This window comes from Lutra lutra, chromosome 15, assembly GCF_902655055.1.
Source record: "Lutra lutra chromosome 15, mLutLut1.2, whole genome shotgun sequence".
Taxonomy (NCBI): Eukaryota; Metazoa; Chordata; class Mammalia; order Carnivora; family Mustelidae; genus Lutra; species Lutra lutra.
This window is the reverse complement of record NC_062292.1, coordinates 19,493,722-19,511,420: the sequence shown is the minus strand read 5'-3', so window position 1 is coordinate 19,511,420 and position 17,699 is coordinate 19,493,722. Positions and strand designations below refer to the sequence as shown.

Sequence of the window (17,699 nt, the reverse complement as noted above, 5' to 3'; positions counted from 1 at the left end):
AACTGGGAAGATCCCAAGGGCACACACTTAGGGAAGTGGCAGTACTAGAAACTCATCAGACTCTGAGCTGTCCTGACACTGACCACCCTGCCCCTGTCAATACAAGCCACCTATGAACATCCAGTTGGTTACATTTACACAGATGTTTGTAAACTAGAGCAGAAGCTCACGATTCATGGGGGAGACAAAGCCTATTCCTCTACACAAGGCAGTTTGACGGGGAGAACAGAGATGAAATGGAATACACTCAGGATCACCAGGGTCAAAATGTGATGCGTCACCAACGTTCTGACGTAAGAGTTTATGGTAGCATTAAACAGAGCTGGACACACATGCAGGGTGTGAAAGTGCATCTGGTAGGAAATACCTTGGCTGGTTATCGGCGATCCACTTGCCTATAGAGATCAAGCGCTGCTGCCGTATCTGTCGCTGCTGACCTTCTTTGTCTCCTGTAATACCCTGGTGGCCCTTAGAAAAATCCAAGTTCCTAAAATTGATATAAGCAAATTATACAAAATTAAAATTCTAAAGAGATTTCCCAGGCAACCAAGTTCACCCATTTAACTGCAATGGTTTCAGATTTTTCCATACAGACTAGCTACTTGATGTAATCCACTGCATTTGAATACAAGCTCCCAAGGACTTTATGGACAATGAAACAAAGCAAAAAAGGTAACATGCAAATTCATTACATTAACATACTTTTAATTTAGATTTTACTTTCTAAATGAGGAGCTCAAACAATCACAATCTTTTATTAGGAAAGATACTTTTACTGTGAAAGTTTTCATTAACACTTATCCTGCATTCTATGTCATCTGTGGGAAATGAACACTGCAAATGCTAGGGTTCCGAGAGCATGCCTATTCTAACAGACTGTTAATTATGCATTTAGGTGACCCTAAACCAGAAAAACGTACACGTATCATAGAGTATAACCTCATTGACATTTGGAAGGTAAATCAACCTGAAAAAAATAAGGATTTTTCAGATTTCTCTTCATTAAGTGTAGTAAGCACTGCCAGATAGTCGGCTAGATGCTGAATACACAAAGATAAATGAGAAACAGAAATGGTCTCTGTCATAAGGATGAAATAGGAGACTGTGAATCAATTTGATGAGTGTCACAATAAAAACTATGCAAAGAATAAGCACGGCAATAGGGGGGCTTCTTCCTTCTGATCAGCTCTGAAAAGCTTTCACGGCGTGTTACTGGAGTTGGACTTTGACAGGAATGGCAAGTGCATACAGGAAGGTAAGGGAAGGGCAGAGGAGGCAAATGGAGTGTTCTAGGCATAGCATAAACAAAGTCTTGTAGGAATAAAAACAGAATTACTCAAAAATAGGACACAGGGAATGTAGAGAATATTAGTATTAAGGGAAAGGAGGGTGGAGATGCCAGAAAATATGGCTGAAAAATCAAACACTTGCACATGAAGCTAAAAAAGATACTGGAACCACTGGGGGTGAGTGAACTGAAGTCTTTGTATTAGTAATGGGACTATACAGGTCTATATTTAAAATATAATTACAGAAGCATGCCAGAAATGACTTACAGAAGGAGAGGGACTCTTAGTAGGGAGGTTGAATAGGAAGCTTTTTATACTCCAGGTTAATGGTGATAAAAGCCTGAACCAAAGGGAAATAAATGGGAGGAGCTGGATCTAAAAGGCATTTTAAACACAGAATCACAAAGACTTGGTGAGAAAGGTTAATGGAAATAAGGATTTTTTTTTTTAAGAGTTCACACAGGTGGATAATGGCACACAGATAAATACAGAAAGATCAATTTTTGCTGACCAGATAGGAAAAATAAGAGTCGTTTTGGGTCATATTAAACTTTGAAATGTATATGGGAGATCGGATTGTTAAAATAGAGGAGTCCAAACTCCAAAAAAAGAGAACTGAAAATTTTGGACTTACTATCCAAGAGATGAAAGCTCAAGACAAAAGGATGGATCTGATCGCCATCGAGAAGGCAGAGGGTGGGGAGGGCGGGGTGGGAAGAAGTCTGGAGAATACTACTCTGAGGCATGTGGTACAGAAGAAAGCGAAAAGAGATGGAATATGATGGTAGAGCTAAGAAAAAGGAGGCTTCATGAAGGAATGGGATCAAGAGACTCAATGCTAGAGAAAACTGAATAGGATGAAAATTATAAAGTCAGTGGAGTCTGGTAACCAGGAAGGCGCTATTAGTTTAAGTTGCAGGAGGCAGAGAAATGGCTGGGAGTGAAGTAGGGTCAGTAAGGTTAGCACACACTAACTATCCTTCTAAAAAGTCTGATGATGAAGACAAAGGGAAACATCAGAGAAAGATGGGGTGGTGAATTTTACTTTTTAAAAAAAGAACAAGGTAGGGACGCCTGGGTGGCTCAGTCAGTTAAACAGCTGCCTTCGGCTCAGGTCATGATCCAGGGTCCTGAGATCTAGTCCCGCATCGGGCTCCTTGCTCAGCAGGGAGCCTGCTTCTTCCTCTGCCTGCTCTGCCTGCTGCTCCCCCTGTTTGTGCGTGCTCGCTCGCTCTCTCTGACAAATAAATAAATAAAATCTTAAAAAAAAAAAAAGAAAGAAAGAAAGAAAATGAAAAAGAACAAGGTATACCTGAATGTTACTAGGCTAAAAGGAAGTAACTGGCTGTTAAAAAAAAAAAAAAGATACCACAAATACAACACAGAGAGAGAGTAACAGGTGAGGAGGCAGGAAGGGATAAGATCAAGGACACAGATGAAAGAGTTAGACTTGAAAAGGAGGAGAAGAGACAAGAATGACTGTAAAAACAAACTGCTTTATCATCTTTATTGATATGAAAGATGTCGAGCAATATCCTTCGGTTTTCATTTAGTTCCCATTTTTGAGACTTCTCTAATTTCAAAAAAGTATTAAAAAAATCCAGTGTATAAATATCGCTGGGGAGAAGCAATTTTCTTTTCCTTTCCTTTCCCCCATATTTGTAAAAGCACTTAGTTGTGTATTACGCAGCAGGTAAAAGCATGACATATGCAAATCCATTCCGTATCAAAAAACTTACGCTTTTAGTTGCTGTTAGGAAAATAAGACAAAGCTGGGAATAGAACAAGGGTTAAGGTTCTTTTATACCCAAGCCTGATTTCTCATTTTAATGCTATAATCACTGGTAATGAAATAAACCTCCTCGAGCTGCCACTCACCTGAAAGAAGGTCTCAAAGCCAAGAATCCTTGTAACTCAAACTCCTCTGGAAGCGGTGTAGCTACAGAAAGGTAGAAAGCAAGATTTGTAAACATTTTAATTTGAAAACTTATTCAGCACAGCGTTATTCACTAAATCAAGAAAATGACAATCTTCTATACAGAAAAAATGCTATCTATAATGCTCAGAGTTCTCTGCTCTTCTCTATAGTAATCCTGATAGCAGAATTCATGTATCAAATCCCTGCAGGTCGTCTCTGGGTCCTTGACACTGTCCCCTATTCCTTACCCACTACTCAACACTAAGGGGATGGAGACAATGGGACCTTTCTTCCCTAGCAGCCTTAAAACTTTACAGCCTCAGACCCAGAAATCTCAGTGCTTAGATTATCTCCTTGTTTTACTCAAAGTGTTGAAAAACAACACCGACATCACCCAGGAGCAAGAAATGTAGAAACTTAGGCACTAACCCAAACCTACCAGTTTATGATTCATCATAAACCGCATTTGAAATGAAACCCAGGTGATTCATTACAAATTAACACTTGAGAAGCACTGATCTGACAGAGTAAAATAATCAGAAAGGAGTCAACTACAGATTGTTCAGTGCAGAATTATTTGTAATGGGGAAAATTTTAAAGGAAATAGACAATGAGGCCACATGACGGCCAAGGGCGCCTGGATGGCTCAGTTGGTTAAGCAACTGCCTTCAGCTCAGTTCATGATCCTGGAGTCCCAGGATCGAGTCCCACATTAGGCTCCCAGCTCCAGGGGGAGTCTGCTTCTCCCCCTGACCTTCTCCCCTCTCATGCTCTCTCTCTCTCTCTCTCTCAAATGGATAAATAAAATCTTAAAAATACATAAAAATTTAAAAAAAAAATACATGATGGCATATTCACAGGGCAGAATATTATGCAGCCAGTAAAAATCATGTTTAAAAAATGTTTAAATGGCAAAGGAAAATGCTAACAATATAATGTTAACTTTAAAAAGCAGGTACAGAGGCGCCTGGGTGGCTCAGTGGGTTAAAGCCTCTGCCTTTGGCTCGGGTCGTGATCCCAGGGTCCTGGGATCGAGTCCTATATCGGGCTCACTGCTCAGCGGGGAGCCTGCTTCCTCCTCTCTCTCTGCCTGCCTCTCTGCCTACCTCTGAACTCTGTCTGTCAAATAAATAAATAAAATCTTTAAAAAATAAAAATAAAAATAAAAAGCAGGTGCAAAGCTGTATCTGAAAGCAATCACAGGCCAGATGTATATACACATAAGAAAAATGTCCCAAGAAATACACTATCACATGAATAAGTACAAAGTATCTTTGTATGAGAACACCATGGGTGACTCCTGTTCTTAATGTGTGAATGTCCCAGATGTTCTATAATAAATAGGTATTACTTTAATGGAATAATACTGTTCCCATTAGCACCTTTAAAAAAAAATAGTAAGAATATGGCAGAAAGAAGAAGAAAGAATTTAAAGGTATTGTACTCTTTGGACTCCTATTCAAATGTAGCTAAATAGGAGAATATGCTGCTGGGAGGAACGTTAAGAACATCCTAATTCCATCCTCTTAATCATGATGAGTATAGAGTTCAAAGTCACTTCTGAGATACTGAACTTAAAGTCACTAAGTTAAAAACAACAAGAGCCTGTTTTTTCTCTGGCCTTAAGCCTAGTATTGGTGATTTAGAACAATGTCAACAACGTAAGATTAAGATAGCCCTTACCATTAGTACTTGAAAGATCCTCTTCATGGGGATGGAAACTATTTAGGAGAGAAATTAGCCAGGGCCAAATGCTGTAAATTAAAGAGACATTTCAGACATTTTTAAAATACAGAAACCAAAACACTAATAAGCCATCACAATGTTATTTATAGGGCCTGGACTTTATGTATTTTTTTCCCTTGCTTCAGCATTTTAAAGGCTATATGATTTCCTAAAACCTATTTTCAAAGATGTCTAGATAAAAGATACCAAAAAAAGGGTCAAAGATGTACAACAGAGACCTACTATGGCAGATCATTTCCCAGGCTCCTAATTTAATAATTAGTGAAAATAATTTGTTAAACACTGATAATGGATATTTACTAAGAACACACTGTCTAGAGAAACAACATATTATGTTTTCAAAGCTGTCATATACATTATCCGTTATGGAACCCATTGCTAGTTCTTAATCTGTGACAGGGTAGGGTACACCACAGACAAATTATATTCTCTGTTCAAGGGTGATGAGTATGCCTTTTCTGTATGATACAAAAAAGTGCACATACTGTAAAAATATCAAGGTAAACTGAAAGCTTTCATTTGTCACCATAAAATCAAAAGCTTCTAAGAAACATCACAATTATTTTGAGTAGAGATTACAGAGAAAATGGTGAGAGCCAAAATAATTTCCAATCCTCTGTGCTCAAAACAAGCAAACATAACTTAAACTGGGTATTACTTTTAGGCAAACAGAAAATAATGGAAAAAGTTAAAAAAAAAATCACTTCTCTTCAACTTCTAAACAGAGAATTGGAGCATACTGTAATAGATAAGAAGTCAACTGGTTTTACTTCAATTTCATTTTGAAAGGTGAAAAGCGTTTCTTCCCCACGATGGCAGCCAGGAATGGGGGGGAACCCACAGGGAGCCAGAAATCCTTAAGATTGTGCCTCACACAAGAAATTCAAACAAATAAATAAAAAGCACACAAAGAGGTCTTTGGTTCAATTTCCAGAGAGGAGGTAGGAAATACAAGCATTTCATTGTTCAAATGTTGTGTTTTAGGAGGCGGTTTCTATATATCTAGGACTATCAAACAAAAAAAGCACACAAGCTAACATGAAATTCTAAGACACTTACTACTGTCTTTCATCCACCACTGCTTCCTGAAAGACCCTGGGTCTGAGTCTCAGCCAGTCCATGGAGACCTTGACTGCAGGAAGGGGATAGGCATTGTAGGACTCCTCCTGAGACTTGTTCTGGAGAGGACACTTGCACAGGATGCCAAGAAAAGACACTTAAAGGAAAAATGCATTCAGAAAGCGTAAGATATTTGAAACTATGTACCAGTCCAAATTAAACTACCATTATGAGTCTTCTGCTACTTAACACCAATACCTCACAGTTTTTTTCTAAAAAGGCATTTTTTTCCCATGTTAAAAATGTTACAGGGATAACATGATGAAAATGTTACAGGGGTGCCCAGTTGGCTCAGTCAGTACAGCATGTGACTCTTGATCTCAGGGTTGTGAGGATGAACCCCATGCTGGGTGTAGAAATTACTTAAAAATAAAATCTTAAAAAAAAAAAAAAAAGTTACAAGGGCACCTGGGTGGCTCAGTCAGTTAAACAACTGCCTTCAGATCAGGTCATAATCCCAGGGTCATGGGACAGAGCCCCACATTGGGGTCCCTCCTGCTTCTCTCTCTCTCTCCCTCTGCTGCTCCCCCTGCTTGTGTGCTCATTCTCTGTGTCAAATAAATAAATAAAATCTTAAAAAAAGAGTTACAGATATAGTTGATGAGGGGAATATGAGTAGATAAAAGGACAGACCCTAGGGTTTAGGCCTCCAGATTCAATATTGGGAAATATACGACACATTTTCATATGTCACTAGTACTCTGTTACAATGATGAAAATGCCTAACATTATGTTTTCCAAAGAAGACAGCACAGAAAATGAAATGATTTAATACTTACTAAAGAGGGCCAGCAACTGTGTCCAACACAGCTGCTCATCTTGGCTATAACTATGCTGCTCCGTTTCATTGCTAAAGTCACGAAGGTGATGAAGTTGAAACAGATTAATGACAGTGACGTGAACTAACTGCTGAGAGTTGAAAGCTTTTTGGAATAGCAGCCTCTGTAAAAGATGACAGAAATACTGCATGTATTATCAAGAACAGGAACCACCTTCCACACAAGAATTAAACTGGTGGTCTGCATTTAAAGTCACATGACTAACAGATACAGATAAGTAAATGTCTCCACCCTTAATCCCAGGATTTTAACGGAGTCTGATGTGGTCTGATGTTTCTCTGGCTGACTCTCTGCCTTGAAAGGAATTAGCCCAGACACCACAGGGCTCTTGGAGCTGTTTTTCACAATACTTTTTTTTTCCCCTGTAAACTGTGTGTTTTTTAATATGATGAGAAAAAAGTTTTGGGAATCAGTCAATAAACGTATACATCTTAATCCATTAGGAGCAGTTTTGTAAGAGATGCATACATAGTAAAATATTAAGTTGGAACCAATGACTAGAAAGTAGATGTGCATAGTAAAAAGGAAATTTCAAACTAAAAGACTGAAAAATGTTTTGAACTGTTGGTCATACGTATATAAGTTATACATAAAGAATGACTTCCAAAATTTGTCATAAAATTTACTCTTTCAAAGGCTTGACACATTTAAAGAAACTTACTTATAAATGGAGTAGATAACAAGAACCTACTTTGGAACATAGGGTAATGATCTACTAAGACAATAAATAATGTATTATAGGTAACTTCTACATCTTAGAAAAGCACATGTATGATCTTCATCATCAAATTCCTTTTACTTAATAACTGTGTTGTTCACAGCAACCTGCTAACCTGGTTATTATGAGAAAGAAATCACTGACCATGCTCTCAGCTGGTAGCCTCAACTTAGTCACCTTTTTACCTTAGCACCTGCAGTACTTTTAGTTTATTTCCACATAAAATATTTTTCAAACACAAGTTCCTAATAAAGCTGATAGCTACTAGAGATGATATCCTCGCTTCACCGTATGCTTAACCTACAGTCAACCTCCTTCCCTCTTAGGAAATGGATACAAGTGGGGATTCACTGTCACCTGGCTTATGGTGGGAAACAGATAACCTTATTTACAGTTCTACCAGCAATGACAAGAGAGCCTACCATCTGAGAAATTTACAGCTGCCTTTATCCAGCTCCAAAGATTTTTTTTTTCTATTTACATAAAGAACCTGAAATATCCAGAGTAAGTTTAATGATTCTATAAGCAAGGTGTTTTACATTATCATGGCAGAAAAGTACAATTCAATTCCACTTAAACTCCTCTCTCTGCCTCCTTGCCATCTGCCATTCCAGTATATACATCTAGAATGCTTATTCCTTTTCCAAAGGCATCAAGCATTTTTCTTTCCTTTCTTCAAAACATTCTGAAATTGTATCTCTTCTCCAGACTTCTCCCACAGAAGTTCTCCTTCAATCTCTACATACAACCTTTTAAATTGACCATTTACACAAATATAGCATATTGGAATAAAATGAGAATTATAGCTTCTATTTTTCAAAAAGCATTTTTCCTTGTGGAAAATGTATCTATTAATCCACTGGCATTTTATTTTAGATGGCAATACCCAACAGAAGACAAACACAGCCCTTTAAGGGATTTTCTAGTGTACGCACAGAAACATTAATCATATGAGTGCAGCCTAAGTACTAGCAAATGATAATATAATGTAAAATTTCAAGAAAGCACAGACTTTGTCTTGGTCTTCCTTCTATCCCCAAGAGCCCAGAGAAGTGTATGGTACACAGGAGGTACTCAATAAGTATTTAGTGAAGGCACAACCCACACCTTTGTAAGGAAATGTGTAACTATTTCGTTGTAACTTCATAAAATTTAGATTACACTGTAGTAAGTAAAGCGCCTCATCAGGAACAAAATCAGATCGGGGCTAACACAGTGTTATTCAAAGATGCCTTCAAGAGCAGTTGGGAATATACTTAGCTAAATACCATGAAAAAACAGTACATAGTGAACATATATAAAAAGCCTCGTGTCTCATTTCCTAAACCTTAAGCCTTTCAATAAACCTCAATTTAGGAGCTAAAGATTGCTAGTTACACAGACACACTGAAGTTTACATGTAGATGATACTAATGATCTACATATGCTTTAGAAACACTTTTGCGTATTTACACAACTACGCTAAAATTTCACTCCAACAATGTTCTTCTGATGTTTCAGAAATGAGTAAAGTTTAAAATAGATCTGCCTCATACTATGTTTAACTTCAAAGCGTTGGAACGATTCTTCAAAGTATATTTACAATTGCCCACATATCCCCCCACAACTTTATATACAGAAATATATAGCTGAGGGGCGCCTGGGGGGCTCAGTGGGTTAAAGCCTCTGCCTTCACCTCAGGTCATCATCCCAGGATCCTGGGATTGAGCCCCTCATCGTGCTCTCTGCTCAGCAGGGAGCCTGATTCCCCCCCCCCACTCCCCTGCCTGCCTCCCTGCGTGCTTGTAATCTCTGTCAAATAAACAAATAAAAATCTTAAAAAAAAAAAAAGAAAGAAAGAAATATGTACTTGAGGGGTGCCTTGGTGGCTCAGTCAGTTAAAATGTCGGACTCTTAGTTTTGGCTCAGATCATGATCTCGGGATCCTATGACTGAGCCCCAAACTAGGCTCTACCCTCAGTTGCTCAAGACAGAGCCATTCGTCCCTGCCCCTTCCTCCAGCTTGTGTGTACATGCTCTCTCTCAAATAAATAAATAAACAAAATCTTTATACATTTATACTTGAAGAGAATATCAGTGTCTGAGGTTGCGTCAAATGCAAATGACTAGATTCTAGACCAGAATAACTTACATAGAGAAGATCTCATTTCCCCCTCTCTCCCCACTTAGGGAATATATCTTTCATAGATAGAGAGCCAGGAACAATCTCAAGAGATCATCTGGTCCAATCCTCTGCTATTTTATAGAATTGTACCTAAACCATCCATGAAAGATGGCTGTCAACCTGACTTAAAAGCTCTCAAAAGAGAGAATCACCAGCAACCCCCTACAGATCTCTTTTTTAAGATTTAAGATTTCAGTTCTGACCTCAAAAACAAAGATAAGTTTATTTTAAAATAATCCTTCATCTATCTGAACACTTAAAATGAAACTTTTCAGACTTGTTTGTTCTGTCCAGACAGAACAGCTTAGGGCATAAAAATTAGCTGTTCCTTTCATGCACCTGACTCTATAAATCATGGATTAAAAGTTTAAATAGGCCACCAAAAGAAGCAGAAAACAGCAGGGGACTCTAGAAGCTTATTTTAAAACAAACTATTTCTATTATAGTTATTTAGTACAATCTCTTATACATAAGAAGTGTCAACTACAAAATGATTATCTGTAAAAAGTACTTTGCATTGACGACATTTGGCTAATTATGTCTCTTAAGTATCTAAACTCTACAATTTCTGGAATATGTTACTTTTTTAATACTTATGAAACTATAAGGCAATTATAGATAATTCCCCAAGTGTTTAGATACCCAGAAGTAACCAAGAAATAGAAAATGTTCTTTAGACTGTCTTGTTTGCTATTGATCCTAGTGACTAAAACAGTGACTGACAGGCAATTAAGTATTTGAATAAATAATTTGAAAACAAAGGTAATGTTTAATCTTGACTCCTCCCATATTTCATATACTAGACTACATATAAACTGCTAATTTAATATACTAATAGAAGATCATTTTCATATGAACAAAGGTTATTTAAATTTATCTCCTTACACAAATTGGTAAAATACAGTCCTGTAGAGTGAAATTCTCATTCCTTTCCTTCAAACTACCACAAATCCCAATGGATCAAAGCACTATGAGAATAAAGAACTAGGTTTGCAGAATGAAGTATTATAAAGTAGGTACCAGAATCCTACCTAGAATATAAAAACCATCAAAAGTGTACTTTCAAAACCGAGAAAGGAAGGTGCCTGATCTGAGAAGGAAGGAAGGAAGAAGTTGTTTTTCCTCACTTTAGCACTCTCTGCCAAACGGCAGCTCTTTAATGCAAACACGGCCGCCATGTTTCTCTACAGACGGTATCTTTGTTTAAAGTGAGGGGATGCTGTATGCACGAATTCCATATGCTTCAAATTTAATTTTTACCAACAGTTCATAGTTAAGTAATGACATAAAAACTGGAAGTCAGCTTCCCCTAAATTTTATGTTTCCTGTTAGACAAGACAAAACACTCTGTATTTTTTAAATCTAACCTTAAACTGTTCTTCCAATTTCTCTCGAAGAGGGCTCAACTTTTCCAAGCTCTTACTCAGGTACACATGACCGTGGAATTTAATAAAGGCCTTGATGAAGTCAGAAACACCCCATTTGGTTTTCACCTCATCCCGGCTGAAATGAAAGAAAAACTTCCATGAGTCTTAAGCAGCAAAATGGCTAATACCTCCTCACAGAGGTTTCAGTCTGCAAAAACACACTGAGCACCTGATACACAAGGAGAGGAATCTGCAGCTAACTTTTCATCTGCAACACACTCAGAGGCGTCATCGGTATTGGGCAGTCTGTATTCCTCTACTAGGAACAAATAAGATGCAGATTGCTTGAAACTCAGCAACGACTGCATGCAAAACTATTAAAATATATCTGTGTTTTTAAAAAGTAGGCAAACAGAAGAGCAACACAGGTAACTATCAGTACTCGCATGCCCAAATTTGACAGGTGAAGGCCACCAGATTACACCAACTCCTGTTGGAAAAGTCAACCCTACCTTTCCAGTGCTTTAGAAAGTGCTTTTTGTAGATTAGTGGAGGCAGCTGGGAAAGGGAACTTCACAGCGATGCTTCTGCAGTAGTAGAAAATTGTGGTCAGATGGTCTCCTTTGGAAGAAGCTAAAATAGCCAACTGATTATAAGGCTGACCTAGAGGAGAAAGTGAAGATTCTATAGTAACCAAGATGCACAGTCTTGCTATCAGAGTGTAGATGATCAGTTTTTAAACCTTTAAGTTAACAATGCAGAGTTTTTTATAAAGTAAATCTCATGACTACCTCATTACAAATGGGTATTAATTTAAAATAGCACACTCCCACAACAGCACATACTACGTTTAGGTTAAGAAGTACACAATAAGGGGAGAGAGTACTATTACGTTTAAACAAGGCTTTAGAAAGGGCTAGACAGCAAATCTTCTTGGCTTTCTGGGCTTAAGAGTCTCTATGGCCACTGTAGCAGGGAAGCAGCCACAGCCAAGTAGGAAACCAGGTGCACACTGCCACCCCCTGCTGCAAAGGGGCTCCTTTGAGAATCAAAAATTTCAACATGGCTTAACAAGAATGATGTGGATCACCAAACAAGAACCACTGCTAATTCTGATCCCAAGGTCATCAAAAGACAAAAGTCCTGTCTTTTAGGTAATAAAATACAATTTTTCTAGTAAGGAAATGGTGGTATTAAGGGATAATTATTTTATAAGTAATTAAGGAAGCCAAAGTTAACTTGTTGAAACAATTTTAGATCACACTGGGAGATATTCTATTTATACTGGTTTACTGAGAACAACAATCTTATTAAAATATTCATTTCTGGTTATACAGAATATACAATTAAAAGAAAGAATATGACCCAAACTCCAAATCAATCAATACCAAATCCCCAAAATGCAATACCAAAACTTGAAATCTTTTGCTTTCATAAAAGATGAAGACGGGAGATGAGCCTTGAGTTATTTTCCGTATTGTTATAAAGTTTCACAGTCATCCACAAGTTGAGGTAGGAGACCCACTCACCATTAGAGGGGACAAGCTGAGCTGCGTGCCTATAGTAGGACTCTGCCTGGCTGGTCTGGTTTCTGTATCGAGCTGAAAGGAGAAAAACAAACACGTAGTTTAAAAACAAGCAAACAAATGAATAAAAAACCAGTAGGGTAATATTTCCAAAGCAACTATACTTTTCAATTCTAAAGATAATAAACACATTAAAATTAATTTAAGATCATTAAAGACCGAAGATACGTTAAAACAAATTAACTATAGGATTATGCGTAAAGTGTCCATCTGGCCTTCCCTATTTAGGACATTCATCACGTAACCAATTTTAAAGCTTACCTAGCCCCCATTTTCAGGTCCTCCAGTGTCATGCGTCACCAGCTCCCATTACAGACTATGCTGGTGACCTGGAGCCGGCCCACAAGAAGGGGTGAGTTATATGGCACTTAAAAACAAAACAAAATAAAAAACACTATACAATATGATCTGAAAATTATGTATTTCCTCAATATCTTATACAGTGATTTTGGAAAATGCCTCATACCTACTTCAATATTAAGCACGTGTGTGCACAGAATACACTGACAGGAAAAACAACCTAAATACACTGCTCACTGATTCTCCGTGTAGAACCTGGTGCTTACTCTGATGTGACCGCTCATGGAGGTCAGTGATTTATGATATCAAGAAATCTAAAAATCTTTGAACTTAAAGCAGTAAAGTTCTCCATTCCTTATTATTTGAGGACAGTTGAAACATAATCCCATAGTTAATTTGTTTTACAACCTTTTTAGGTTAACCTTGAGGATAAGTTACAGAACACTCGCAGATAAAATATATAAAATAGAAATAAAATTTAACTGTAAAAAGGAAACAATTTAAAAAGAGGTTTTAATAAACTGATAGGAAGGAAAGAAGACAAGCTAGCTTCAGAAGAAGGAACTTACAAACCCTGCAATTCCAAGAGGATACTTTCAATTTAGAAGACATGGCACCACTTTGAAAAATTTAGCTTTGATTACACTTTTTTTGCCTACATCTGCATGAGTCCGAAGGAAACTTAAATCTTAATATGGAAGTTGACACCTTCAAGATCTGTTGCCAATTCCGAAATATTGAGAAAATTTAAGTTAATTTACATTTTAGTTTCTACTAATGACTATCTAAATTGTGTGCAATCCTGTTTGAAGGAAAAGAGTTTCCTTCTGTGACTATGCCAAAGAAAAGGATGAATGTATTAGCAATCCCTTCACACCAAAGGCTCACCAATGTCTCCAAGGTGGACGAGGCAGTGCTGGCAGATATAGGAGCAGGAGCTAGACTGTGGCTTCACTATGGCGCTGGTATGCGTCTGTTTATTGCTGATAATTCCCAATTGGGAAGACTTCACACGGCATGGTAAATCTACATTAAACACTGTACATAGTTCTTGTAATAACTACAAGGAAAACATGAACAAGACTTAGTGATAAGCCAGAATCGGTAAGTCAGAAGTATTCTAACAGTAAAGTTTATATACTTTAACATGTGTACCTAATATCATATACAATTGAGACGTGAGCAAAGACTGAAGAAAATAGGATATAACTAGTAACATTTATTATAAATCTTTTATCTTTTAAATTCTCAAATATTAGAGCCATCTAGGACGTGCCTCTAAAAGGAACAGAGTGGGGATGCCTGGGTGGCTCAGTCGGTTAAGCGTCTGACTTGATTTTGGCTCTAGTCATGATCTCAGGGTCTTGGGATCAAGCCCAAGAGTTGGGCTCCACACACAGCAGGGAGTCTGCTTCTCTCCCTCCGTCCCTCCCTCTTTCTCTCAAATAAATAAATAAATAAGATCTTTAAAATAATATAAACAAATAAATAAATAGAAAGAAAAGCAGAACACCTTGATGGCTTAGTCAGTTAAGTATCTGGCTCTTGATTTTTACTCAGGTAGTGATTTCAGTGCTCCTGAGATGGGCCCAGTGGTAGGCCCTGCCCTAACAGGGGAGTCTCCCCGGGATTCTCCCTCTTACACACTCTGTCTCCCACCCCAAAATAATGCAAAAATAAATCTTAAAAAAAAAAAAAAAAGGGAACAGAAACATTATTAAAAAAGACTTTACCTAAATAGGGTATTCATTTATATTTAGCAAGCAACTCCAAGAAATCTACTATTCCTCTTAGAAACATAAAAACCAGGGCTCCTGGGTGGCGCAGTTGGTTAAGGGACCAACTCTTGGTTTCAGCTGAGGTCATGATCTCAGGGTCATGAGATCAACCCCCGCCTCAGGTTCCTTGCTCAGAGAAAAGTCTGCTAGAGAGTCTCTTTCCCTCTCCCTACTCCTCCTGCTTATGCTTACCCACTTTCCCTCTATCTCTCCCTCAAATAATCGTAAAAAAAAAAAAAAAGAAAGAAAAAAAAAAAGAAACACATACAAAATAACATTAATGATTGGGTGGTTACAAATATGACTTAAATACAAGCCAACATATTTGTCAGACTTTAGGAGTTCCTTGAGATAGAAGACAGACTGATTTTTTAGGTAAGTTCCACACCCAGCATGGAGCCCAACACCGGGCTTAAACTCGCGACGCTGGTATTAAGACCTGAGCTAAGATCGAGAGTCCACTGCTTAACCAACTGAGCCACCCACATGCCCCCTTGAGATTTACTTTCTCAACCCCTATGTCAGTTCATATCTTTGCATACGTAACAGATCTGATGGTATTACAGATCTGGAAGGGACTTTTGACATTATATAAACCACCCATTTTTTTCCTTTTTCCATTAGTCTCACTATTAAAGGTACCTCCTCCTGGTCAGAACTAACTCCTCTGCCTAAGCATACCTATCTCATTCTTGTCTGCCTCCTGCCTATTGTCCCCTCTGTCTCATGTCTACTTCCAACTTCTCATGCTTCTTTGCTGTAACCTACGAATATCAAGCGTCGTCTATAGAAAATAATAATTAAAAAAACCCCAAACCAAAACACTCTCCTCCTTGACCTTAGATTCCTTCTCCAGCAACCTTCTAATGTCTCTTTTTCTTACCAAACTCCTTCAGAGGAATCCACATATGTGCTATCTGCTTTCTGAATTCCTAGTCGCTCTTTATTGCATTGTGATCTGCCTTCCACACAAACCCTCTTGCCGTCCCACCACCTCTCTACTGAAACTGCTGTCCATATAACAACCAGTTATCTAATAAGCAAATACAATGGACACTTTCAGTCATCATCTTATTGGATCTCTTTGCTGCATTTAGAACAGTCGACCTTATGACTCATCACTGAGCTTTGCTAGCTGTTGCGTTGCTTTGTAGCTGTTGTTTTGTCTTACCAACCATTCCTTTTCAGTCCCCTTTATCCAAAGACTTTTCTCCACCTACCTTGCTCCCCAAGGGTTTCATTCTTGGCCCCCAGAGAACTCTTTGCATTCTACTCCCATTCATTCAAATATTTATTTACCAATATATTCATTCACACATCTGGTACTGTATCAGACACCACGGTAAGCAACAGAGATGAGTAAGAAAACCTACCTTCTTAAAGAGCTCACGACCAGATGAGCAAGACGGGTAGATAAAGTGGGAGTGGGGAAGGGAAGGGGCAGTGAACAGCAAGAGATATCAAACATGACATGAACATAAGCCAAGAGAATAATCTACATTTATAGTCAACATTATTCCTTAGGTTACTTGATACCTTTGTCTCACTTATCCTTGTGATAAACTACTAACAATACAGTACATATAGTTATAAAGCTCCATTTTTTCAGATAAGGATATGAAAGCAACAGAAATACCAAGTGATTTGACTAAAGTTATAGAATTAGAAATACCTTTATTCTATCATCACTCTTTCTAACATGTGCAGAACTCAAAATATAAAGTAAGACATCCTGAGGACCCCACTCAGGATTTGAAATGTCCCACATTTTTCCTAAGTTAAAAACCATTTTCAGAACCGAATACAAGTTCTGTGTTTCTTACTAAGCAAAGAAATTATCTACTTCAGCTTTACTTATACCTATACATTTGTTATAGGCAAGAAATTTGCTGGCATAAAATTAGGTAAACAAGTTAAAGCCCAGAATGGTTAGAATCAGGAAACATTAAAAGCAAGAAGTATAGAAAGAAACAAAAAAAATGGGGTGAAAAAAACACAACAAAACCAGATGACTGCATAAGATGACAAGAAGAAACATGACAGGTGGTGGAGAATGGAGTTTGGTAAGTACTGAAAGAACAGACTAGAAAATTAGGCAAGGCGGAACATCTACCAAGAAGATAAAAGGACATTCACGAAAGGTAAATCAAACATGGCTGGAGCATCATGTGGAATGCCTCCTCTAATAAAATTTTTGTCTGAACCCAGGGGCTGCAGAGGAAGATACCAGAAAAGTTCCTTCGGACTCAGAGGTTCTGGGTGAGAGCTCTCTAGTGGGTTTAGATGCAGAAGTAAGGTGGCAACGAAGAAGAGAAACAGATCTATATTTGGCAATTATTCTGTGAAAACTCTGTATTGTACTATTCCACTGCTCCTTAGTCTTTGCCCTATGTTAAGAATGGAGAACTAATAATGAAGGTACAGAACATCACCTTTCAAATTACTACAGAAACTTAGTGATACTTTCCTTTTGGCTCCCACTTTCTTAGAGTAACAACTATCTGTTCAGTTCTTTGATGTTTTCAAAAAACCTACAGCAGAATGTTACATCTTTACTTTGAGAATTTCCTTCTGGCTTGAGGTACCATGCTTTCAATGGCTGACAAAATGACCATCTTCACAGAAATTGTAGCTGAGGATGACAGGTATCAGTCTCTTCTCAATTCCCTTCAATTAGATTTCTATCCCCACCACTTTACCAAAGTCACAATGCATCAAATCCAAGATACCACAAATTATAAGATAAACTATTATTTATCACACTGAGAAAAAAAAATACTGCCCATTAAACAGTGACTTACAATCTTCTTTGAACTTATCCCTGTTTTAGAGATGCTAAAATATGAAAATAGTTTAGAAATGAAGAAATACAGTA

General features: G+C 37.8%; 1 protein-coding gene across 9 annotated transcripts in view; it reads right to left on the bottom strand.

Annotated features, from left to right (window-relative positions):
* Positions 1 to 17,699, bottom strand: part of SMG7 (SMG7 nonsense mediated mRNA decay factor) — a 95,218-nt gene that overhangs the window by 12,861 nt on the left and 64,658 nt on the right. For all 9 annotated transcript variants that reach the window (XM_047705684.1, XM_047705691.1, XM_047705688.1 and 6 more), the window contains 9 exons: positions 13,935 to 14,106; positions 12,690 to 12,761; positions 11,673 to 11,823; positions 11,161 to 11,296; positions 6,852 to 7,014; positions 6,013 to 6,169; positions 4,891 to 4,961; positions 3,168 to 3,228; positions 368 to 487 (listed from right to left, as the gene is read on the bottom strand). In XM_047705684.1, the coding sequence (XP_047561640.1) occupies positions 368 to 487; positions 3,168 to 3,228; positions 4,891 to 4,961; positions 6,013 to 6,169; positions 6,852 to 7,014; positions 11,161 to 11,296; positions 11,673 to 11,823; positions 12,690 to 12,761; positions 13,935 to 14,106 (1,103 nt within the window). The remainder of the gene's footprint in view (positions 1 to 367; positions 488 to 3,167; positions 3,229 to 4,890; positions 4,962 to 6,012; positions 6,170 to 6,851; positions 7,015 to 11,160; positions 11,297 to 11,672; positions 11,824 to 12,689; positions 12,762 to 13,934; positions 14,107 to 17,699) is intronic.